This window comes from Amphiura filiformis, chromosome 1, assembly GCF_039555335.1.
Source record: "Amphiura filiformis chromosome 1, Afil_fr2py, whole genome shotgun sequence".
NCBI lineage: Eukaryota > Metazoa > Echinodermata > Ophiuroidea > Amphilepidida > Amphiuridae > Amphiura > Amphiura filiformis.
Genome location: NC_092628.1, coordinates 100,327,928 through 100,355,767, shown reverse-complemented (window position 1 = coordinate 100,355,767; position 27,840 = coordinate 100,327,928). Strand labels below are relative to the sequence as shown.

Here is a 27,840-nt window from a genome sequence, read left to right as displayed (position 1 = left end):
GGGTGCTATTAAAGTACCACATATTAACATCAAAGTTGCAAGCTTGTGGGTGGTCAAACCACTATGTACCATTAATTTGCAAACAAATCTATAATATACCGGGTTCAACATATAAATGGCAAGACGCGTAACATTGTAGATTGATATAGAATGGCTTGTATGCAGTTGGTTGCAGCACCTATGCTTGTTGCGTGATTGGTACACGCTTATGTGAAGTTATGGGTCATTTATAAGTTGAACAAAGTTTAAAAGTGTTGTTTAACAATATCACTAAGTTGTCAAATGTTATTTGATCTCAAATAAAACCAACTTTCAAATATGTAATTACAGAGTGGTGTCATGTCTGAGACACATGATATATATTATTTGATTGTATTACATATTGCCAGATGCAGGCCAGTGGACACATGTATACTAGGTGCTATATCTAATAGGATGTGATAGTGCATCCTACAAATCACACTCCTAATGCTTTTACATGTTTCAACAATAAAAAAAAAATGCATCAATTTGTAAGATCTTACATATTTGCATTCTGAGCCAGTTACAAAAAAGACAAAGAGCTGTTTCTTAGACAAAAAATTATGATTTCGAGGATAACATGATGTTATAGAGTATTAAAAAAATGACATAAAGAAAGTACAAACATAACCAGTCTCCTGTTAGACTTAAAATCTTGACTGTTAGACCAGCATTCAAAACAAGAAGTGTAAAGAACTGCATTCCTGCCACAGGCTGAATGCACCAAATGTTAACTATGAGGACAGCACAGAGGTCAGAGGTCAAAGTTGCTGGGCCAGACGCGGTGTAACGCTGGAGCCATTCTTCACCATCTGTCCCACGAGGACTGGACGTCGTTTACGGTGGAGTTGTTGGGCAACAAATGTACCACCAGCGGTGTAGCAGCAGTCGAGCCATTCGTTAAGAAGTCTCTCTTGTGAACCAACCTGAAGGTTTATAACAAAGGTTTGAAAAATATACATTTCTCGTTAATAATTAAAAAGATTTGGCAACCAAGGATTATGGTTGGATTAAGTTGGAAAAGAAAGCAAAATTATACTTCTACGCTACTCAAATTTGGTACACTCACCAGAATGCTTTTACTGGGTCAACAATCTTCAGAGCAATAACATCCGCTGAAGATGCGGTTGACCAGGTGAAAGCGCTCCGGTGAGTGTACCAAATTTGAGTAGCGTAGAAGTATAATTTTGCTTTCTACAAACCTAAGTGTTTAGTTTTGTCAAAGACAAGTGTGTGAAATTCAATCTCTCTCCCTCAAATGTGCACCCCTACACACAGCTGCATTTCCCCTCAACCGGGATATCCCCAGTTGGCAATGACTATTGCATGTGTGTGTGTGACTTTTTAGGCCTACAGATCAAATGGGGGTAGTACCTCCATACCCTTTCTAAGTGTTTTAACACACACCGACCCAGTTACATATTTTTAAAGCACTAAATGAAACCGTGTTTGACTGTGTGTCCATTGATTACATTCAAATCATGTCCTCGGTTGAATAGGGCATATTATCCTATATAGGATATATTATCCTATATGTGACCTATTAACGTGACCCAAGCCCATTGTGGCTGATGCTGGTACCACACCATACATCACCTTCAAGTCAATTGTGTTGAACCAAGTTGGTGACTTAAATGCTCACCATAGTCCGAGGTACTTCAATGGACTTTCAATTGAAGTACCTGCTCAGTAGCCACATCCATGGTGTACCTATGTGTCAGCAGTGAAGGTTCCCTCCTGCAGAGGTACTCAGTCGCCAAATGCTTTTAATCATTAAGTTCATTGACTTCAAGGCGTGCCCGCCCATGGTACAACTACACGGATTGGCCAAGCTAAATACATGTTCAACAAGGCTTACACACATACACGTTCAAATGGAATTATTCAATTTGTTATGATGGATGGTTCTCTGACTGCAGATATAGGACTTTGGAAACCAGTGTGATTTCACCTGTTTAACTCCTGAACACTCACCCCACTCCCACCCACCTACAACCTCTTACCTCTAGTGGTGTGATGAAATGTACAGGCAGTACTTTGCCAGTGCTATCTGTTAGAGGTAGATACACAATCTGAGTATCATCGCTGGTATCTAAATTAGCACCTGCACCAAGATTGTCATCGGAATCCATCTCCAGCGGAACCAGAGCTGAGAAATGACCACGAGTGTAACCTAGGGCTAGAGGGCTCTTCCAACAGAAGCTCTGCTCCCAAAGTAATGGCAAATAGACACCTGCAGTAAGATATATGAATACAATGGCAAATATTTATGTATCTATTTTGATTTCACAGTATTCCCGCCCTTCAGTCTCTCACACCTGAAGCAGTCACCACTGAGATGGGGATTCAACCCACAGAATCACTACCTCCAGGAGCAAACGAAGTCTGGGCAAACTGGAGATGCCTTAACCGCCTCCGAACCGGTGTTGGGCGTTGCAAGGATACCCTTCACAAATGGGGATACATCAGTGGCCCGACCATGTGTGACTGTGGACAAGAGCCACAGACGATGCAGCATCTGCTGGAATGCCCGCTTTTGGAAGATCCTGTGACGACAGACGATCTGGCACAATTTTCTCAACGGGCTCAAAAGTGTGTTTCTCAGTGGATAAGTACAGTTTGATGTAAGGACACAAAAGAAGAAGTCTCTCACACCCAATATATTTTGCCCAGTTCTTTTTAAAAGTTAAGTATACTGCTAAGCATCATGCACATATTATTTTGCACAAGTTCTGATGCACACACTTGTGGCAGACGTTGAAGCATGCTATTCCAGGTCTATAATTTAAAAAAAAAAAGAGTTGACAAAACATATCATGCATGCTTTGAATAAAAAATCAGGGCTTATTTTGCAAATTTTGAGGGCAGACATTCACAAATGATGCCACTGCAACATGTTTAAAGTGGCCTATAATGGGGACGGGGATTTGAAGAAAAAACTATAACTCTGTCCCTTCTGGGGACCCTTGTCTGTAACTCTGTATATATATCCTTTTTGTAAAGATGCAGCTTTTTCTTGGCCCTGTCATTGTCATATTACTTGCTACACTTTTATCATTTGTTACAATATTATCTTGTTAATCAAAGAGCAGTATATCTGCTCAAAACATTGTTGCCTTTTGTTAAACCTTTGTCCTCATGAATGCTGTATATCCTGTATTTGCTCTGTAGTAGCTTACAGTAGTATTGGGTTATTTCAGTTGAAATCCGCACACCCCATGTAGAAGACATGACCTTAATCTTCCACACTGGGAGTGTGAGTTTCAAATGGGGTTACCTGAATGGGTGACTCCATTTGAAATCTATATACATCCCCAGTGTGAGCGATTAAAGTCATGTTTCCATATGAGGGTGTATGGATGTCAACTGGAATAGTCTATGCTTTGCTGACATATTACTTTGGTCTCATTGTTTGTCCTTGTTTTGCATAATACAATTGGTGAATATAGTACCATGCTCTTATCTGCCTAATATATTACTATCAAAACTACTATGAATTATTAGTTGTTTGCCCTTTATTTGTTATTTCTGAAGCAATACAGAAGTACATGCTAATCTATTTTTGTCAGTTCTATTAATAAATAACCAGGACAAGGTCAAACTGAGATCAGAAATAAAGACTGAAATAACCATAATTAACACTAGTTTTTAGTATATTTATGGGAGAGAAACTAAAATTACTGTCAACATGCTGAAACAGATATGCAATTTATTATTTTGCATTGCCAATGAAGACCCAATTTGGGAGGGGGAGGAAGCAGGTTTGTATCACTTGTATTTCAACATGTATATATATATATTAATGTCGGGCATATCTAGGCATTAAAATTTAAAATCTAGGAGATAATGCTGATGAAACATCAGCCAGGTACAAGTGACACTGTTGATAACCCACGCTTTAGAAAGGGTGGGTTTGAAGGATCCACAAAATGCCTAAAAGGGTGGGTTTGAAAAATTTCTGGTTAAAATGTGTGTCCAAATATAAAGCTTGGTCACTGATAAAAAGGGTGGGTTTAGAATTCGACAATTGCAATCTCAAAGCTTATTGTAATTTCCGATTGAATGACACTAAATGAAACACACAAAAAATATTCAAATCCCATTCTGTTTGGTCATCTAAAACTTCAATATGTAATTCTCTTTGGATGCAAATCAGCACCTCCTGGACCACCATAACCACTTATCTATGATCAGTAACCATGCTTAGAAAGGGTGGGTTTTGGAGTTTTGGTATAAAGGGTATAAATTAAAAAGGGTGGGTTTGAAATAAAAAGGGTGGGTTTGTATCACCACTGCCAACTATGAGTGACCTGGTGAATGAAGGGGTCGCCGTAGATAGCTGGTCGGGATATTTTTACAGACAAGCAAGTGTAGCCGACAATCGGGACAATCGTTATCATAGATCATCTGCCCTGCCATTACCAGATGAACCATGGGGAGAGCAGAGACTTTTTTTTTGTCCTGTGGGGAATTGAACGCAGGACCTCTCGCACCAAAGGCAAAGACCAGTGTGCCACGCTGCTCCCATATGATATATTGATCTAGGTATACCAACAGAAAAATGATAAATTGTCATGGCCAGATCAGATACTTGAGTACTGAATCTAAAACATCACAGTAATTAAAAATAGTTACACTTGACCTACACAATATTTAGTGATTTGCAGCAACAATAGAATTTTTAAAGCTGACTTAAAACAACCCACTGGAATAAATTTGTCATAAAGTATGATCAAATCTTGAGCAATGAGTCAGATAAAACTACATATTTTGAGGAGAACATGGGCATGGTCTGAGACCTTAAATGTGATATACAGATATCCCCCATACCTTGAAATCTTGCGTAGCCAATATTTTCTCCACGGAAACTCTTGATGAATTTTACCCCGTACACAATTATGGGTCTTCGCAAGATGTGTGCCAGGGCAAAGATGTGAATTTGTTCCAGCGCTGCACCAGGTTGTCCAGCTAGACTCAACATGAGAGCCCAGTCCTGTAACCATTGCTCCTCATCCAGGCTATAATGCATGGATTCTACTTGCATGGATTCATACTCCTTCCATCTGGCATAGAATCTGAAAGACAAATATGAAATTATAGAAAAACCTCACTTGGTTACTTGATTTTCTTACAAAATTGAAGGGGAGACTTCAAGTGTGGATAGGCATGCATGCTGGTTTGCTTTGTACATATACAGGGTGTCACAAAAGTCTTGATACAATTTTGAACCGTCATATCTTTCGCAAGGATTGGCAGAGGGGAAATCAAAATACATATTTGGAAAGAGTAAATTTGTGCAATTATTTAGATACCAAACATACACTACTCAAAGAAATTAAAGAATCAGACTTATCTTAGCATTTGCAAAAACACCATTAATCTTGTAAATCAGATGAGTGTCAGTTTATTCAGTAATATTTACCCCCAGATGAAATAAAGCATATTTTACTCAAAAGTTTTGCTAGGCATATCCGTCAGGAGTATCTCCATTTATTTGTAATCCAGAATTGGATTTAACTTCAGCTTATCCAATAAATACGGACCAAAAGGGTCCGTTCCAATACATCAAACGTAGCCTAACTTCTCAAGAGAAAATTTCTCAAGAGAAATTTACATACATTTATTGAGTCAATCCTTTAATATAAATACCTTAGAAAAGTGCATAACATTAACCCTAACCCAACTAGGACTCACTAAAGCTCACTATTAAAACCACTCTGCGTGCATGGATTCCACGGGACTTGATGACGCAATCAGACCAAGTCATATATACCCAGGGAATCGTTGGCCGGGCCAACGTCACCTGTGTAGCTACATGCTGGGGAACTTCTGCGTGGCATGCGAGGGGTCCGAGGTTCGAATCCCGGGGGTGCCAAGTGACTTTCTTCTTCATCTTCTCTCCTTTTTCGCTCCTTCTTTCCCTTCCGATAGCACAAAAACCACGGGTAGGGTTAGGGTTAAGCTATATGCATGTTTTCCCTATATGCCTTCTTAACCCTAACCCAACTAGGACTCACTAAAGCTCACTATTAAAACCACTCTGCGTGCATGGATTCCACGGGACTTGATGACGAATCAGACCAAGTCATATATACCCAGGGAATCGTTGGCGGGCCAACGCCACCTGTGTAGCTACATGCTGGGGAACTTCTGCGTGGCATGCGAGGGTCCGAGGTTCAATCCAAAAGCCAAGTGACTTTCTTCTTCATCTTCTCTCCTTTTTCGTTCCTTCTTTCCCTTCCGATAGCACAAAAACCACGGGTAGGGTTAGGGTTAATCCTACTTTCCTGAAGCCGGGAACATTCAGGAAAGTAATCTGGATATTTGACATAATTTCGCTCAACTTCTCATGCACTATTTCTCAAATATATTAGTAACAAATTATTACTATTTGTAAACACTTATGCAATTACCTATGGTGATCAAATTATTTTCAATTAAATTGGCTTTAAGATGAAATTTTTGTGGCCATGTCCCTTTTTACCGCCACCTTTTTAACCATCTAAACACAGTGTGCCTGCTCACCCGTAAGATACAGCCCTCTCGGAATTTCCCGAGCCCATGCTTAAATTACTTACCCGTAAGGTACAGGGCCTCTCAACAACAAGGTGTGGCCCAACTTCTCACAGAGAAGTTAACCCAAATTAATTCCTTATGAGATACGGGGCCCTCCAGGGAATTTCCCCGAGCCCTTTAATTTGCACACACACACAGTGTGGCCTAATTTTCCCTCTCGCAGAGAAGTTAACCCAAATTAAATCCTTGTAAGGTACATAAATGAATGAAATGAAGAAATGAATGATTGCATTAATAAATGAATGAAACATGAATGACCATGGTGCCCTCCAGGAAATTTCCCACAAACCCCTTTTGCCGATACATTGGTGTGGCCCAACTTCTCGGAGAGAAGTTAACCCGAATTAAGTCCTAGAAAGATACATAAATGAATGAAAGAAATGACTACATGAATGAATAAATAAAAAATGAATGAATGAATGAATGAATGAATATGGGGCACACCATGACTTTAAGCGAGACCTTTTGCACACACACTTGTGGCCCAACTTCTCGCAGAGAAGTTAACCCAAATTAATTCCTCGTAAGCTACGGGGCCCCCAGGAAATTTGCTCAACCCTTTTGCACACACACAAGTGTGGACCAACTTCTCTTTTTGCAGAGAAGTTAACCCAAATTAATTCCTCGTAAGATATGGGGCCCTCCAGGGAATTCCCCGGCCCTATTGCACACACACACGTGTGGTCCCACCTCTTTTCTCACAGAGAAGTTAGCCCAAATTAATTTATTGTAACTAACGGGACCTCCAGGAAATTTCAAACATGCTCAAAGTGTGGCCCAACTTCTTAAAAAGAAGTTAACAGCAATGTATTAACCAGCAAGTTACAACAAATCCCCTTTTCAGGGATTTCCTGAACCCCTAGATCTGTGTACCCAAATGAGGACTACCTCCCAAAAGAAGTTCATAACTTGTGAACTTATTGAATCCAACCCCTTGGTTCATTAACACCCTCTCTTCCTGGCAGTTTGCCATTACCTAGAGGCTACCATTAAAAACTCATATTTCAATACACTTTTGGTATGTGATCCTCGATATCCCATACAATATGGGGCCTCCCAGTCGACTAATGCTCCCCCGATAAAATTGAATACTGGAATATGAAAAAAATAAAATTTTGGGTGTGGTGGGTGGGAAAATTTTTCATTACCAAATTCCAGAAACATCTTACTCCTTTCAAGACAGATATCCTTATGGCCTTATCCTGGAAAACTAGGCGGGGCAAAAATGTCATTGACCGCTTCCCATTGGCCACCGCAAACAATAGATCCTAAACATCACTGGCCCTTGGATAATGCCATTCCTAGGCAACCAATCAATAAATCAATCAATTGGATTTGTCCAGGCACTGGTTTTGGACTAGTCTATTCCACAGGAGGTAAATCTGTTTATTGTATAAAGATACAATAAACTTTATTAGGCAACAGAACATTTGAACTACCAAGTACTGATGTACTGTGACACTGAATTAGATCTTAGTTAGATCCGTAAGAAAAAGAAAGTAAAATCAAGATTGTCTGATTCTGATCCTTTAAATTTGTTGAGTAGTGCAATACGTTGTCCTTCCCTATTACAACATACAAGACCAATCAAAAGTACACCTCAAATGCAACATATCAATACTAATAAGGAAAAATGTGTTCCTCATTGCGAATTGTGAAATTGAATATTAAACTTCTCTCTTCACCTTCTTTACTTGTAAATCATTATCTTAATTTTTCATTTTTGATATTGTTGATGCGCTGCCCAGTTCTTTTTGATCAGATCAGTCACCTATCTCTTAATACTACCCATAACATAGATTTGAAAAGAAGGTAGCCCTCTTACCTTTGAGCACCTTCATTAAGACTATCCCCTAACGCTCTCCTGAGGACGGCATCAGTATCAAAAACTCCCCAAGTGGCTTGTAACACAGAGTCAAGGAGGCAGTCACCAGCTGTACGATTCCAGAGGGCGCATAACCGACTACCCAGATTGTCTGTGCCTTCAACACTCCAGTTGATGATCGGGGATTCCTGCTCCAGTTCTGTGTAAATAAAATAAAAATGAAGAATATTAACTTTGAAAGGTCCATTCTGTTTTCTCTGAACTTCTTCATATGAGGAGCTCAAAAGGTAAATCAGGGATGTAAACGGTTAACAGAGCCATTTCATGAAAAACAATCTGGTGTATAGGCTACAGCAGAGGTTACAGGGGTATCGCCCTTACAATCTACAAATATTTGTTTGTTCTGTCTGCTGAAATACCATCATACAATTTTGAAAATGATTTACATTTCCGGATTGCAGGCACACTTTACAAAATCGTTCACTGTGGAAACCACTGCCAACAAACAAGTCAAGGTTATACTTACAGAACAATAAATATGTCATTGCATTTTCTGATAAAGAAACCATAGGATGGTTCAAAATCCCCTTTGTTGATAGTGAATCAAGTATAATAGATTTTGCTTTAAAATTTTAATCAATGTTACATAGAATGAATATGAGGAGGGTATGAAGCAATGTAGGTTAAGATGTGTGTACACATATTGGTACTGTAATAGCATTGAACTTGTGGTGCACTGAAAATGGGTTACCAAATTTAACATTGATATTACCTTACAAATGTAACAGCATTATTATGCAGTCAATATTAATGACTTTGTTCTCCAATTATTTCACAAGAGAACTCATTTGAGTTTCCCATCCTATGTATATTGTTCAGATCCATGTATGACAAGCAGAGGCCTAATAGCGATATATCCTTCTTTTTTTTCAATTTGAGATATAGGCAAATGCAATAAATGCAAAATAATAAAACAAAATATGTGCTACTAAGTTTGATCATAGCTTCCACAATTTATCTTAGAAATAAAAAAATACTACATGTTAATTTAAAGCTAGGGTTAAAGTTAAAAGATGACATTTATCTGCTTTTGCATTGAACTCTTTATAATTGACAACTTACTACTGCACTGCTGATACAATCATGTAGTAGCAAAGATAACAATTTAATCATCATAAATAAGTACAATATTATATAGTGTTTCCTGATCACTCACTACTAACTTCCTGTTTGGATCTGTTGTTTGGATTTCTCTGTCATACATGTACATCTTTCATTTATAGTTTTGTATTTATATCTGTCCTAATTAAAAAAATAGGTTTGTTATCATTTCAAGTTGATGAGCAACAAGGCAATATAAAATCCACATCAACATGTTTACCCAATGCAGATCAATATTGGTGAATTTGAATGGCATGCTTTGGGATTGTTTGTTAAATGGTGCAAATTGTACACAGTCAGCATGAGTGTTGCAATGACATTGTACAATGAAAACATAAATATGAAACAACTAGCATGTAAACTAATTCACATTGCAACTATCAGCGTGTTTATACTGAGCAACTCGCATTACCGCGAATTCACCTTCGCCTGCATTTTAAACCTCTCATTTTCATCGGGTCGTTTCTACTGAGCTGTAAATGCAGGGTAACGATTCACTACTCATGTATTTATTGGGGAAGGCGGAAGTCCAGAAAATATTTTTCATGACCTTCAAGGTCAGATTTGAATGCTTATGCTATATTGTAGTAGGCTAACTTTCTGTGTCACCCACCAAATCTTCACCCGATCTGTTTCTACTGAGAATGTACGTTATCTCCAATTCACCACTATTAACCACCTCACAAGGTGGTTGATGGATTCACTCGCATCACCCTGCATTCACCTTCACCCGATCTGTTTCTACTGGAGCCGTTACCGGGTATTCCTCTCATCACCCGGCATTCACTTGAATTCACACGCAACCGCTTGCTAAGTAGAAACACACTGATTGGCAGCTTTCACCTCCAGGTAACAGACACCTTAAACAAGCCCTTGTTATGGTGTAACAGATTAGCAAATATGCTGCCCCAAACTGTAAGCATTTACCCTAAATTGTATTGTATAACAATAACAATTTTTCAACTTTGAATCATTGATGACATAAAAAGAGACCCTAAATGTAATCCAACACAAGTAAATGAGGCTAAATGTTGATATAGCTTAAAATGAACCCCAAGTGGAAAGTAGCAAAAACGTCGATGATACAACATAATGCTAAAAAATCTGGCCCCTTTTCACCATATTTAGTTATGGATGCGTATAGCACTTTTAAAGGAGTGCTTGATGAAAACCAACCAAGAGAACAGGCAGGCTTCAGAAGTGGATATTCAACAGTAGACCATCTGCATGCAATCAACCAACTTATTGAGAAGGCAAATGAATATAATTTGAAGCTATGCATTGGATATATATAGACTATGAGAAGGCCTTTGACTCAGTGGAACATAAAGACCTCTTTACAGCACTACGTAAAGTTGGAGTCAATGAAGGTTATGTCCAAATTCTCGAGGACATAATGCCACAGCCAAAATCCACATTGAAAACGATGTTTCAAAAACAATCCGAATTCAGTGTGGTGTGAGACAGGGAGACACAATATCCCCAAAATATTCACTACAGCAATGGAAGATATATTCAGAAAGCTGAACCTACAGGAGAGAGGGATCAACATAGATGGCGAGAAGCTAACAGATCTGAGATTCGCAGATGATGTAGCTTTGGTGACAAGATCAGTAAAGGATATGGAGGTCCAGTTAAATGATCTGAATAAAGGAAGTAAAAAGATTGGACTGAACATACACAAGGGCAAAACAAAATATATGACAAACTACCAGTCAGAGGATGTCATTCAAGTTGAAGGTGATGTTATCGAAAAGGTGGATGGTTACAAATATCTCGGCCAAACAGTGAAGATGGAGGACAACACCAGGGAAGAAGCTTTGATCAGAATAAAGGCAGGTTGGAGTTGCTTTGGAAGATTCAAGGACATTCTATGTGATAAAAAGTTACCAATGTATCTGAGAAGTAGAATGTTCAACCAGTGTGTATTGCCAACAATGACATATGGGGCAGAAACATGGACAACAACCAAGTACCTGGAACAGAAACTACAAACAGCCCAAAGAGCAATGGAAAGGAAGATGCTACACATTACCTTAAGGGATAAAATTAAGAACACTGAAATAAGACGTCAAACTCAAGTCAAAGACATTATGGTGAAACTCAAAGAAGCGAAATGGAGATGGGCAGGTCACCTGGCACGAAGGGAAGATAACAGATGGACTAAACGGCTTACAGAATGGCAACCAAGAACAGGGAAAAGATCAAGAGGAAGAGGTGGCGTGATGACATTACTGCCTACATGGGACCTACATGGACAAGAAATGCAAGAGATAGAGAACAGTGGAAGAATCATGAAGAGGGCTACGTCCAACAATGGTCGAACACAGCCTGGTGAGGTGAGATAGCACTTTTATATATATATTCAAATAATCCCCTAGGCTTATACCTTTTTTCACATCATGCAGTATTACCATACGCCTGTGCATGGATCACATTGATTCACATTAGTCTAGATCTGGTCATTCATGTGACTTGCCAATTATGTTGACTATAACACATGCATTAATTGTATTACTCACTTCCCCGCCTCTAATACATGAATGACATCCACAGCAATAAAATATGACATGAATGTTGCAGAGAACATACATAATGTGCAAATTCATGTAACAGTAACATGCATTAAATCTCAGGAGACATTAAATTGTGCTGTTTTTACAGACAATTACAGGTCATGTACGTTTAGGTCTATGTGGATATACAAGTTTCAATACCATTTACAATGTATAGTATGGGAATTTGTTAAGTTCAATTGTTCCATTCATATTGAAATGAACAAGATTAAATGAATGATAATGCATTAATGGACAGTTATGGGTGACTTAATTAATTTTGACTCAATCAGGCATATATATTATAATTAATAGTCCTGACAATATTGCCAAAGTTGCTTTTGAGGTTTGAACTGACTAACCATTCACATCCTTATTATGTTCTTTACTGTTTGTTTTAAACTATAACTTGGCCTTCTTATGTCACATTTTGATGACATTTACGTCACTAGAGAATAGAGATGATTTTCAGGACAATTCCAGCATCCAGAGATTCCAGATGTACAGTTGGAAATATAGAGCAAACTTTTAACAGAAAAATACCAATCTGGTACTGTACCTACAGTCTACAAATTATGGAATTCAATTTTATTTGTTATATTTCTGGCAATGATTGATTTAATGTTCAAAAGCCAAAAATGTTGTATAATTAGCTGTACAGCATAACAAACAAGGGCTATGAACACTTAACTTTTTTGACATGGATATTTTTGGACTCCAGATGTTTTTGCCTAAGTATAAATTGTTATTTAAAATAATGTATCACTGTATTTGTATTTAAAAGTATACATACATGTAGTAATGTTTTCTATCTGTATGGATTACAAAGACTGTAATGCTATTTTTTAATCTGCCAAATGATCCAAGAACTACTACCATACACAATTCAATTCCCAGGGATCTAGCTAGCCTCTAGGTAAACCCATTCGCTGCTTGAATTCAAGAAGGTTGTAAGTGAATAGACAATAACAAAGCAATAACCACCTTGTTGTACTCAAACAGTTGTATGTAATAGACTCATTACCACTGTTTTGATTTGGCTGTGTTTAGTCACATTATGAGTCATTTTATATTTAATTCCCTTGGCAGTGACCTGCTAGTATGGATAATTTAAAATGCAAATAATTTCACAACTGTATGCCATTTAAACAGACAGGCTGGCCAAATTCTATCTACTTCAGTACATTTAGTTTTGGTATGGTACTTAATTTTGAGATCAATTTAATTTTATATGATAATTACATATTGTTAGAGCACAGGTGTGTTCAAGTCAGTATAATTATGTACCAGTACTTGAAACTACAGGTCAGCCTACAGGTACTTAAATCCAAGCAAACTCCAAATCAAATGGTCAAATGATGTGTACATACAAATTAGAGAATAAAGGTATTGTTTTAAGCCACTGTGCATGTTGTGCATCTACTGTCTCATATAACATGGGTGACATCATTATTTTAAGTAAAACAATGAGGCCAAGCCAAGTTGTTTCACATGAAAAATAATGATGTCGCCCATGTTATATGAGACTATAGATGCACAACAGCGGTTAAAAGCAATACCTTTAATCTCATTCTTAAACACTTCAATTCAGATAAAATATATCATAAGTATACCAAATTTTAATCAAATTAAATCATTTTACAAGGAATTACCTTTGGCTTAGAATCGATCAGTCCCATTTTTGCTATATGCGTCTTGGATTGGCTCAAATAGCAAGTTCACATATTACGTTTACACGCACACGCTGAACTGTGTTATATTGTATCATATCACACGGCTAAGAACCAATGAGATTGCAGGAATTTTCTCAAGTGTTTAAGAATGTATCATCATACCTTCATGTAGTTATTGCCTAGGAACCCAGGTAGGAACCTATCTGCAGGTGTGAGCAGGTATGTTAAACTGTGCGTCTTTGGTGCTGACAACAGTCAGACCCTAGCTATGACTACCATAGGAAACCATGGGAGGGGGGGTTGGAAGGGGGCATTCCAATTGTAAGTAACATGCAGGAGCACAAAAATAGGGGTCTTTGGGGGATGCTAAAGACTGTATTTTGGGGCAGATGCTAAAACTGGGAGATGGGTATGGGAGATACTTGTTAATTTAGTTCATTAGTTCTTACAAAATTCTTAAAAATTGAAATACCAGTATCCTACTGTTACAGTAGCAATACTGAAAAAGATGGTCTTTCCGTCTTGACTATACACCAAAAGGCATCATGGGGAAGGAAGGGACAAAAAGGGCACCTTTGCCCGGGGAAAACATAATGTACCTCAGTTTTAAGCGAATCCCTAGGGTACTAAGGGTAGGAATGTGTCAAACCAAATTTGTGTATAGACTTTATCTTTCTTTTGGTAACTTCTTTTTGTTCAGCAATGGTTTCGATTTTTAAAATTGTTTCCAGATAAACTTTTATCAGGGTCAGTCAGTGTGTAGCATCATCATACACCATCTATTTACACGAAAGATCACAATGACAATATTGTTGTTTGATATGGTCAAGATCATACTCGGTCAATTTACTCAATGTGCAAGAACATGTTGCTAGGATGCACCTAATACAAACACAACATTTAAACAGAAATTATACCTGCAGACAATCAGCATGTTTCTACTGAGCAAATGGTTGCCTGTGAATTCGAGTGCATAGGGGGTGATGCAAGGAATACACATTAACGGCCCCAGTAGAAACAGATCAGGTGAAGGTGAATGCAGGGTGATGTGAGCGAGTGAACCTCACCATCAACCACTTTTTAAGGTGGTTAATAGTGGCAAATACATGCTAATATTCTCAGTACTTAGAAACAGTTAGGGTGAAAATTTGGTGGGTGACACAGGAAGTTAGCCCACATACAATTCAATTCAATTCAAGAAACTTCAATAATACATGATATAAAGACAAATGCCAGAATTAGCGAAACAATATCAGACAAAATTATTTAAGCAAGTAGTCTATTCGATCACAAGCCCATTGCTGACAGTCACTGTCAAATGCGATCACGGTAGAACAAACAACCATGTGATTGGGCAAGAGATAGGACAAAAGTGAGCCTGAGATAAGATATAACGAGTGGCATCAATGAAAAACCTGAAAAGGAGTTGTGGTGCAACACACGCAGAGCAAAAAACAAATGAAAACATTCAAGGGTCTGCGGTTGAACAGACAAACAGAAAAAGACAAGACATTAGAATAAAATAAGATGTGAACAAAAGTCAAAGAGAATTACTGGTAAACCGGTTGAGAAAGTATATTGCTCTTAAAATGATGTTTAATGGACAATACAGTGCGAGCATTCAAAATATGACCTTTAAGGTCACAAAAAATATTTTCTGGACTTCCGACTAACCCACTAAATACATGAGTAGTGAATTGTTAAGGCCCGGTCACACTATGACGAATAGGGGTGAACGACAAGCGATGTTAAGCTGCGAATTGCAATTTTGAATTTACAGTCACTCACCGTGTGCTGCCGTTAGTTGTCGCTGATTTAATCCGTTAGCGACGCCAGAGACGGCCGCAATTATTCGTCGCGTTAAATCGGCAAATTTTCAACATGTTGAAAATTTTGTGACGGCAAAAGAATCAGTTGTGATTCCGTTCAGATTTCGTTGGAGACCGCAACCCTCATTTCTTTGACGTTTCCATACCGTGTGAAGCCGTGTCTAGTCGTTTTGAGGTCGTCACAATTTTGTTGGTAGTCATTGGTAAACGTCACTTCGATTTCAATAGACTACTCGGCACGATGCAATTTTAAAGTTCATATAAAAAGAAAATAATATCAATAATAATCTAAAATATTAATATTTCTGATTATTATTGATATTGTTATTGATATTGATGTTAATATTTTTGATTATTATTGATACTGATATTAACATTTATTATTATTATTGATATTGATGATAATATTTTGATCATTATTGATATATTGATATTGATATAATAGTTTGGATTATTATTAATATTGATTTTCATATTTTGATTCCTATTGATATTTATATTAATTTTTTGATTATTTCTGATATGTGTAATATTTTTGATTATTATTGATATTGATATTAATATCTTTGATTATAATAGGCCTAATTGATATTGATATTAATATCTTTGATTATAATAATTGATATTGATGTAACAAACCTAACTTCTGATCACTTTAAGTGATACTGGTTTGTCGGTGAAGTTCAAGTTTTTAAAATAAGATCAACAATTGGTCGTAGGGGCGTTATTCTGGCGAAGTCCAAGTAATCTGACGCAAAACAGTAAACACACGATATAAATGCAGATAATTATTATATACTGGTCCTTTAATTTATGATGGATTGCAATAGATGGATATCGGCTAGATGGATAAGATAGATGTTGCCTTGATGGAGGCTATGATGGAAGTGCTTTAGAACCTAAAAATATTTTAATAACCAGGCCAGCTATCACTGACCATCTCTTTAACCAACTTTAAACTTACACTTTACAGTTAATTATAATCATATACTTAAATGGAAAACACAAGTGATACAGAGGCCTAAACTTATTTAACTCCACCCCTTTATCAATTACTCTATCCGAGACTTACTAATTGTATGATTCAGTCCTACAAATTACAAAACACTTAAAACTCATCAAACCCTATTATTTAGAATCAATAAACCAAACTTAACAGATTTCCAAGTACAACTAATCTACTTGGAAATGTCACTTCAACCTGAGTATCAAACATGTCTAATCTTAAAGCTACATGCATAGTTGAATCTTAAGTAGCTCTTTAAACATGCTAAAATTGGAAGTCAATGCCTACTTTAAGAGGGTGTGGTTTCTACACCTGATGGAAACACAAAAAAAATACTTAAAAGACATCTGAATCCTCAAATCCAATTTACTTGACTAATGCTGGAATTAACATGGCTGGTGATGGATCAGCATGTAATTTAGAAATCAATGGTAAACAGAGCTACAGCATTAATTAAGACAGAATTAAAGTCCAAATAGTTAATTAAACAAAAGAAAAACAACATTAGCTAAAGTTCCTAACAAAGGTTCTCAGACCATACTAAAACAACAAAGTTATTATAACCCGAACTTGGAGGGTGGGTTACATTGATGTTAATATTTTTGATTATTATTGATATAGATATTAAAAGTTTAGATTATTATTTATATTGATTTTACTATTTTTGATTATTATTGATATTTATATTGTTTTTTTGTTATTATTTGTTATTATTGATATGTGTAATATTTTTTATTATTATTGATATGTGTAATATTTTTGAATATTATTGATATGTGTAATATTTTTGATTATTATTGATATCAATATTAGTATTTTTGATTATTATTGATATTTATATAATTTTTTATTATTATTATTGATATGTGTAATATTTTTGATTACTATTGATATTGATGTTGATATTTTTGGATTATTATTGATATTGATTTTTTTGTTTATTATTGATATGTGTAATATTTTTGATTATTATTGATATTGATGTTAATAATCCTGATTATATTGATATTACTTTTACTATTTTATTATTATTGATATTGATTTTTTGTTTATTATTGATATGTGTAATATTTTTGATTATTATTGATATTGATGTTAATAATCCTGATTATTATTGATATTACTTTTACTATTTTTGATTATTGTTGATATTGATGTTAATATTTTTGATTATTATTGATATTGATATTTTTGAGTGGATGATCAGAACGTTGTGAAGAGTGGGAACGCCAAAGGGGACTACATGTATACGACCCGCACACATACAGGCTTTACTGTCGGCTGCTGAGTCACGTCATCATCACCGCAATTCTCCATCAGCTGCCGTTTCTTGCCGCAAGCAAATCCGCTGCCTGCCGTCTGACCTCGTTGCTTGTTGTCGGGCTCCGTCGAGACTTCGTCACTCATCGCCCAGACAACGTCCGGATTTGGTCGCTAGTCTCCGCTTCCTGCCGCAGCCTTTCGTCCCTTGCCGTCGTGTTGTCGCTGAAGGTCGTTCCCACTCGTCACCGAATCTTGTTTTTCCTCTTTTTGTTGTCGCTTTGCCGTCAACAGTTTGTGATTTTCACGTTCGTCACCTTTCGTTGCTTATCGTCCGTCATGGTGTGACCGGGCCTTTAAACTGCATTTACAGCGTACGGCCTGATAATGGTGTGAGATGTAGTAATGCCAGGTGCTCAGTATAAACATGCTCAATAATTCATATTAAAGTTTGTTGAAAAATACACAATTCTACTATTTGGCATAACAACATGTTGTTGATTTGTGAGTCGGAGGTCTTAAAGAAAGTGTCACTCATATCTGGACCAGTGTAACATTATAATCTTCAAACTGTTATATCAAATTTAAGAGATTTTGACATGGACCTGAAGTTTGCCCTTACCTTTCTGTACATCTCTGTCCAATAATTCATCAAATAGTTGATTTCTTACTGTCAGCGGTAGATCTTCTATTTCTGTAAACAGCAATATATAAGATGATACATGTATCAGCAGAAATTAGCATTTCAAATTCAAATAACTAGTACAATTTGTATGTGTTGACACATTCATACCAACTACAATGTCTATATGGCTTTTTTGTACGCATCATAAAAGTCACCTTCTCTGCATACATACACTCAGACGTGTTACCTACATGTATGGGATTTGCGTCTTCATTTCCAGTGCAAAGAAGGATCTTTTCAGTTTTATCGACTCAAACTTGAAGCAATAAAAGACTAAATTTTAAAAAGAATTGAAATAAAAGACCTCTGGATAGCAAGAATATAGTGTGCATGTGGAAGTTCCAAATTGGATTTTCTACACTTGACATAAGTTTGTTATTCTCTTTAATTACTAGTATTGTTTATTTTTACCTCTACCCAACACATACCTACTGGTGTTTCAGGGACCTAAAATATAAACTTGAGATGTACATGCATGTACATGTGCTTAATCACAATAGGAAAGTCATAACATTTAATGAACAAATCCTCTTATCTGCGCATCTATTCATGACTTTTTATATAACTAGAAGCAAACTCAAGATTGGAATAACAGAATTTATAATGTCAGATTTATTACAAAATTTTTGAAATAATATAAATATGAAACATGGTGACTTACCACCAGGTAATATGAAGGTCACCATATCTGTAACAAAATAGCATGAGAAGTCTCCTTTCCTCTGCCTCAGTGACTTGGCAATGTCCCTGCGAATATCAGCAGCCAGATCAGAACACACTTGCGAGGGTGGTCTTTTCACTGCGTGACTTGACACGCCAGAAGATAGAAGAACGGCCAAGAGATCCTCTCGTTGGAATCGGATGGCCAGGTGCACCAATGTAAACCCGATGTCAAATGCACTGGGTCTGTTTAACAAAGTTACTTCATCATGTGTGAGTTGACGAGTTGGATCACCACCTGAAGCCAAATACATTTCTACGGCTACAGGATCACCTTCCACCACACCGATACAGGCGTTCAGAAAAAGGCAGTCTGATTTACGCAGACGACGTCTTGTTTGCTTCACACGTTTCTCCTGCTCGGCTACATTAACTGTGCCACCGTGACTGGGTGAAGAAGCTGCAGAAGCAGACGGAGGTCTGCTGACTGCTGGCTTCAACTCCACATTGGTTTCAGGACTTGTAGGTGGGGATTGCGGTGGTGAGTTATGACTAGAAGCCTCTGAGTTACGTAAGTTTTCTTCTATCAGTGAATGTCCACTACTGGTCTGGGCACTACTACTACTACTGCTACTGCTAGCTTCTACAGTACCTTCGGGACTAAGTTTGCCACGTGGGCCCAAGCATAGTACACACTTCTTTGCTTTGGGCCAATTTTCATATGTACATACATGACAGATCCATTTCTTGACATTCTGACACGTAATGGCTCTATTTCTATCATTGTTCACTGCTTTGCTCGTCTCCGGTGACCTTGGATGAACTTTACTCCGAGGTAACACCCTAACTTTGCTATTGTCATTTGACGGTGATCCAGCCACTCTTGGTATGTGGCACAGGTTACACTTAATAGCCTGAGGATAGTTGAGATATGTACATCCTCTACATTGCCATTTGCTGGTAGGCGTTCCACCGCCTTGCTGAGGCCCTTGGTTACCTGGCAGGATGAGCGGTGTAGTAGAGGTGCACTTGTCGCGGGAGCGTGGAATAAGCTCTCTGCTGGGTGCCTCTGGGGAGGTTGGGGTAATGAGTTGTACTGGTCGAGGCGCCCGACACAGAGTGCATTTGATTGCACTTGGCCAGTTGAGGTATGTACAGTACTCGCACGACCATTTCTTTTGAGGTTCAGTCATGCTGGAGGGATCTTGATCCTTTCAAGCATAAGGTTTCCCCACCTGTAGCATAAATAAAAAGAAGGTATAAATTGTCACCAATAATACATACAGAATATACATTCAACCAGGTGTGGCCTGGGCCCCTCCCCCCGCCCCCCAAAAAATATAGCGTGTGGAGAGCCGACTGTTTTTATTCTTTTTTATGGTCAATATGAGTTTGTTTTAAAATAAAACTATGTTATTCATGCTTGATAATTATTTTTCTAATATATAAGGCATGATGTTATGATTGCCGGAGACTCCCTTTAATGTATTTTGTAATTTGTATTGGGACTGATTATTCGGTCTAATTTAGGGGTTTATTCATACTAGCATGAAAGTTCATTACAATTATGTTTATTCATATAGTTTCATGACTAGACTTAGAAACGTTATATGCCCTACAGCAACCCCGTTTATACATACGCAACATCATGCGTGCTGCTTATTTTCCCTTACAACTAAAAATACCATCATTTTAGACTAAAAACTACCATTAAATCCTTTTTATAAGTTATTCTATCGCTAATTGTGAGAAAACGTTTACTTGCTCAGTCCATCGTGTTTGGACGTGCAGGGGCGGATCTAGGATTTCGAGAAAGGGGGGGCACTCCCGAAAATGTAACCCAATAGAGTGTACCGAGCGAAGCATCATGTAACGGCGTAGGGTCCAGGGGGACTGGTGGGGTCCAGGGGGCAGAGCCCCTGGAAGCTCCTGGGTTTTGGGCATTTTAACACGCTTTATAGAAGGGCCTATTTTGGGGTATTTTTTCGTAACTTTTAAAATTGAAATTTTTGCTTTTGTTTCTGGCAAGATATTGCGCGATGCATGAAAACACTCCATTTATGACAAGTAAAAACAGCAACCTTGGACTTTTTTGCCATTATCTCTTTTTATTCATGTTGTCACTGGTGACAATTATTTCAGTTTCATTTGGGCAACTCTGACAAATGTGGGCAAAAGGAAGATTTTATATTGAAATAAATTTGAAACATTGTAACATACCGTACCTTTAATTTGCAAGTGGGTTATTTAACATTCTGCGAGGATACTTCGTGGCAAGCATATAGATGACTTTCCCATAATCATTTTTGATATCCTTGTGAATAAATAAGGTAAAGCCAAGAATTTTCTGCTTTACAAATGCTAAATTCCGCTTTTCTCCGCTTTGTAATTTTAGCACATTTCTGACATAATAAAATTTCACAAGAATTGGGTATCATGGCTGCAATGGGAGGTAGGACAGGCGTTGTATGGTAAATCTATGACGCATTTTACTTTATTTTGATGAATTTTGAAGACCCATTTCATTTAGTATTTTATTTATTTCTTTTCAATTGTATTTTTTTTCTTTTTCTAGGTCATTTTTGCTTATTTTTTTATTTTTTTCTCAGAAATGCGCTTTCTGCTTTACCTCCAATTCTGTGATTTTTATGGAATTTCCAACGCCGGAGAATTCTTGGCTTTAAAATAAGAGCATCAAGGCATTAAGATCCGGCGCGTATGCAGGATTAGTTTTTGACGGGGGGGACTGAAATAATGGAGGAGTTTGTCTAAAAACACCCCCCTGCGATGTGGGGTGTCTGAGGGGATGTGCCCCACTAAGAAGTGAGAAACTTGTGCAAAATGAAGATCCAACTGGAGCCATTTGGTGGACCATTTTGGCAATTGTTTAAAAGTTTAGTTTGTAAAGGCAGAGTTCATGAAACGACGGCCCATGAAGCCTTTCGTAGACAAGATTTCCTTATTATTGTAGGCCGCTAAATTGTGTTAAACTTTAAGTGCCGGGTGTCAAAAGCAGAAGCGAAAATGGCCACTTGTTTAGGTCCCTATCCACTACACAGGGGGGTGTCTGAGGGGGATATTCCCCCCTCTGAAGTGAGAAACTTTTGCAAAATGGAAGTCCTAATTGAAGCCATTTGATGGACTATTTTGGCGCTAGTATCATGCGCGGATTTAGAGGGGGGCACAGCCGGCCCGTGCCCCCCCTTTTGGCGGATCCCAAAAAATAAAAAAAGAAGAAAAGAAAGAGAAGAGAAGGAGGGAAAGAAAAGAAGAAAAGAAAAGAAAGGGAGAAAAGAAAAGAAAGAAAAAAAAAGCGGAACAACGTAAAAAGAAAGAAAAGAAAATCTTGGCCTATAGCCTAATAAATCTGTAGTGAGTATCATACACCGGGTGGCACTCTCCAGGCGCTGGATTCAGCCCCCTCTCAAAAAAAAAAAAAAAGAGGAAAAGAGAGAAGAGAAGAGAAAGAGGAAAAAGAAAAGAGAAGAGAAAAGGAGAAGGGGAAAAGTTAAATTGCACGTATAATTAGTAGGCCCATGCCAAATAAACCGCACAGTAGCTCACAGTCTGGTCTATCAAAAGTAGGCCCTATAATACTAGCGGGAATACTAGTTAGGTCGGATTCTTTTAGGCAGTACTTGTTGATTTCTGATTGCCCGTCGATGATGCAGGGCCCGTCACATTTTGTCACCAAAGTCAGTATTAATACGGACTCCATGCTGACTTTGATCCATGCATGCTTTAAATTGCGAATCTCCGAGTCTTAGGCCTAGGGCCTTTAAAAGTGTCAGTGTAACATTTTACAAATTGAGTTCGGGCCCTGTTTTGTTTTAAAAAGCAATGATATACTCTCGTATATGTATAGTGTAAAACAGATGCACCAAATGGCTTCAATTGGACCTTCACTTTGCAAAATTTCCTAATTTCGAGGGGAACATCAGACACCCCTGCCTATATAAACAACTGCCCGTTTTAAGCTTCTGTATTTCACACCCAGCACTCTGAATTTATACAATAACAGTGAAAAAGGGTGGCTTCAATTGGCCTGTCATTTCGCAAATTTTATATTTTCGGCTTTTTCAAACTCAAATTTTACACCATAATAGTGCCAAAATGGTCCACCAAATGGCTTCAATTAGGTTTTTATTTTGCAAATGTTTCTCATTTCTGAGGGGGCATCCCCTCAGACACCCCCCATGTCGCGCAACGTTATGGGTACATAGGTATAAAGCAATAATTTTACAAAATAGGTCAAAATTTGTCCACGAATGGCTTCAATTGGGCCGTCTTTTTGCAAATTTTAGGCTTTTTCAAACTAAAATTTTACACAATAATGTTGACAAAATGGTCCACCAAATGGCTTCACTTGGGTCTTCATTTTCCAAAAGTTTCTCACTTCTGAGGGGGGCACATCCCCCCTCAGACACCCCCCTGCGTCGCGCAAGCGCTCCGGGATGCACGCTTCGCGTCCATTTCTTACATTTCATGTTTATTTTAAGGAGTGTGCCCCCCCTTTCTCGAAATCCTGTATCCGCCCCTGGCTAGTATTGAGTAAAATTTTATTTTGAAAAACCCAAAAATTCAATTTGCAAAATTTTAAATGTGGTCCACTGGTCTACATACTGACACATAGAATTGAGACTCACGATTACTAAAGCATGCATAGATTGGTCTTTGGGCCGAGAATCCACCTTCAATGCCTAAAAAAATCAGAGGCCTATAAATTATTACACTCACAATCGACCTGACCATGCATTAGGCATGCATCTAGTCTACTCAATTTCCATGCGTACCACGCCACAGCAATTATTTGACTTTTCTCTTATCTCATTTTCCCCTTTCTCTCCTCTCCTTTTTTTTTGCGAAATTTAACGGGGGCGAGTGCCCCCTCCGCCCCCTGCCTACGCGCCTGAAGACGTTCTTCCCCCCATGGAGATTTAACAAATTTTCTTTCTTTTCACGTTGTTTCATTTTTTTCTTTCTTTCTTTTTCTTTTCTTTTCCTCTCTTCTTTCACTCCTTCCCTTTTCTTTTTAAAATTTTTTTGGATCCAGCAAAAAGGGGGCACAGGGTCACAGTTCGCCCCGGGCCGGGGGCACATCAAAATTTTTGGTGGGTATGCTCCCCAGAATTTTGAGGTGGTGGGTCTTTGGGAGCTGACGGCGCACCGATAAAAAGGGTCTTTGAGCTGCGAACCGGCTGTGAACAAGTAAAATGGGGTCTTTTGGAGCTGCAAAAGTCAAAATCAAGGGTCTTTCTTGTTTTTTTGGTTGAAAATCGCCTGAAAAAACAAGCAATATGAGGACTAAGCAATTTTTGGGTCTTTTAGAGCTGAAATTATCAAAATCAAGGGTCTTTTCGAGCTTTATTTTGGTCAAATATAGGGGTCTTCGAGCTGCGAAACCCAAAAGGGGGGGTCTTTCCGGGGAGCATACCCGTATGGTCATTTGTGTTGAGTGCCCCCGGTTGCGCCCCCTATAAATCCATGCATGTGGAAGCCTTGAACATCGCGTACATCACTCACGCTGTGTGTAAATAGCTCGCGAGCATACGCACGTACAAATGTATATATCCTACTCGCATGTTCGCAAGTGTCCATGGCTGGTTCTAGCGCGACTTGTTTTTAATACGACCAGAAAGTCGGGCATAAACGTATGCCCGCGCTTATTGACCAATCACGCATTCTGTGAATAGTGTTATATAGCGCGTATGTATGAACATGACTTCATGTCACATACGTGTACACTCTCCTCAGTACCGTACAGCAATAATTTTCTATTATCAAATTTATTGCCCCTCGAGCCTCATAATTTAGTCCCACATTATTGTACAAAATTGGAATAAAATATAATAATATGTAAAGTATTTGTGTCAGTATCATTCATTCATATAGTGGGTCAACAACATAATACCCCGCATAATACTTTATTTTTAATGGGGAATTTCCAGTCAGTGCATGAGCATATCCTGATGAGTGCTCTGCCAGTCTGCATTGTATGTATATCATGCCTTGATGAGTTTGTGACCAAAACAACAGAGACAAACACGAATAATTCTGCACACTGGAATAAAAGAAAATTATAAATACATACCCTGATTGAAGCCGTTTATTTCTTCTTAAGAAATGCGTGCTCTCCCGTTCTGTAGAAATCCAACAGATCTTCATACAGAGGATTTTGCGAACTGTACCACAACACAGAAAATCAACAAAACAACACAGCAGTGGCCATCTTGAGGATTTTTCGTGACGTCAGAAATGGGCCTTTAAATAGAGGGCGACATTCATCTTATTTTTCTAGGATGATTGACTGAAATTTTTCTACATGTAGTCGCATGAAATGTTTTCTTTGATGGGATTTTATTTCTATACCAAGAATACAACAAATGGCTAGAACTTAGAAGTAGAAGTAAAAGAAAGTAAGCTCGAGAAAGAAAGAAATGTACAGAAAGTTTCGAGCAGGTTTCCTGTTTGAAAGGAAGAAAAAAAATTGGATTTAGGGCCTAAACCAGACCTGCCTTAGTGAATAGGTTGAAAGAAAAAAAAAGGCAAGAAAGAGTTTTGAAAGAAAGAAAGACAAAGCTAGAGACCAAAAAAAAGAAAAAGAAAAAAAGAAAAGAAAAGAAATTAATGTTTTGGTTCTCGTCCCTTCCCTTCTCAATTTCTGGGATTTGTCAGATTTTTCATTTTTTGTTAGATTTTTCAAAATTTTTAGACATTGGAGTAGAAAAACATTGCATAGGGCCTACATATATATAAATAAGGGGTGGTGCAATAATTATGTGTACCTGGGGGGTGGTGAATTATAGGGGGGGCAAAGATTTTTGGCAGGCCAGAAGGGGGGGGGGCAAGCATTTTTTGGCAGGTCAAAAGGGGGGTCAAGCGATTGTTGGCAGGTCGAAAGGGGGCGCAAGCCATTTTTGGCACAGATATTTTGGGTACTGTTTCTATATTACGCCCTAAAAGGCGTGGGAAAACGTTAGGAACACATTCAAATATGCAAAATTTCCTGCTCGCTGCGCTCGCATTTAGGCCTATGATAAGACAAATTTCAGGTTTTAAATTCGGGTTCCCAAAATCTTGCATGTGTAAGGGGGGGAAAGATTTTTGGCACGTCAAAGGGGGGCAAAGGTTTTTGGCACGTCGAAAGGGGGGGGGCAAAGATTTTTTGGCATGGCCAAAGGGGGGGCAAGCGTTTTTGGCAGACCATTTTGAGAATTCACCCCCAGGGATAGGGCCTACACATAATTATTGCACCACCCCTAAGTTTTAGAGAACACATATCACTTCCAAGACTTTTTGTGGTACTCCAGGGTGTTTATCCCTCAGAAAAAAAGAAAAAGAAACTGCCTCCTCCTCTCCTCGAGCACACTGTTGAAAAACCGAAAAGTAAACAATGCTAATTTTACATTGAAAAAACAACAACAAACAAAAAAATCGATTCATGAAATTCCTCTGGACGAGAATCAAAACTTTTTATACGGCTGATATTAAATTTTATAAGGGGTGTGCAATAATTATGTGTAGGCCTACCACCGGGGTGCAAAATGGTTTGCCAAAAATCGCTTGCCCCCTTTTGACGTGCCAAAAAACTTTGCCCCCCCCCGGCTTTTGATGTGCCAAAAAATCTTTGCCCCCCCCCTGACACATGCAAGATTTTGGGGAACCGGAATTTAAAACATATAAATTGTCTTATCATATAATGCGAGCGCATGCAGCGGGCAGGAAATTTTTCATATTTGAATGCGTTCCTAACGTTTTCCTACACCTTTTTAGGGCGTAATATAGAAACGGTGCCCAAAATATATGTGCCAAAAATCGCTTGCCCCCGCCCTATACGATAATTCACCAGACCGGGGGTACACATAATTATTGCACCACCCCTAGCCAAGGCTTGCACAATTTCATGGTTGAGAACCAACAGTAGGCCCCCTAAGCCTAAACTGCCCTGTGACTAAAACCCCGGGAGCAAAACCAACAGTAGGCCCCCATCAGCCCCCCTAAGCCTAAACTGCCCTGTGACTAATACTAGGATGCTTTCAATTTAACTATTAGGCCTATTTCTAAAATTATTGCTCAACAAGTTGATTTATTGATTTATTGATTGAAAGATTTTTCAGATTATTTATTTATTTATTTATTTATTTATTTATTTATTTATTTATTTATTTATTTATTTATTTATTTATTTATTTATTTATTTATTTATTTATTTATTTATTTATTTATTGATTGATTGGTTGATTAATTTTCTTGATCGATCAATTTATTGATTGATTAGCTTACTCGATTGATTGGTTGATTTGCTTGATCGATCAATTTATTGATTGATTTGCTTACTTGATCGATCAATGATTGATTGATTGATTGATTGATTGAGTGCAGTGTATGCCAAAATATTGGGATCCCACTCATGCACTTGAAGCTCAATTTGCGTACAGTTTTACCGGCAATTTTATAGGCCAAGTGTAGGCCTATATTTTGTTGATCAAAGCTTGCATCATGATCATGCATATGCCGAGCCACGCCTCCGCACAACTACGCCGCGCCCGTCCGACTTTGGGCGTCTTAGCCAATGTTATTTCTGGGCCG

The 27,840-nt window shown here is 38.0% G+C and overlaps 1 protein-coding gene across 1 annotated transcript; it reads right to left on the bottom strand.

Moving 5' to 3' along the window:
- Positions 1 to 81: 81 nt before the first annotated feature.
- Positions 82 to 25,489, bottom strand: LOC140160241 (ubiquitin thioesterase zranb1-B-like). Its single transcript, XM_072183519.1, has 7 exons — positions 25,343 to 25,489; positions 19,253 to 20,486; positions 18,529 to 18,600; positions 8,423 to 8,621; positions 4,852 to 5,096; positions 2,025 to 2,254; positions 82 to 947 (listed from the first exon to the last, which is right to left on the bottom strand). Exons 2-7 carry the CDS (start codon positions 20,442 to 20,444, stop codon positions 783 to 785), a joined length of 2,103 nt encoding a protein of 700 aa, XP_072039620.1. The 5' UTR covers positions 20,445 to 20,486; positions 25,343 to 25,489; the 3' UTR covers positions 82 to 782.
- Between the last annotated feature and the right edge of the window lie 2,351 nt (positions 25,490 to 27,840).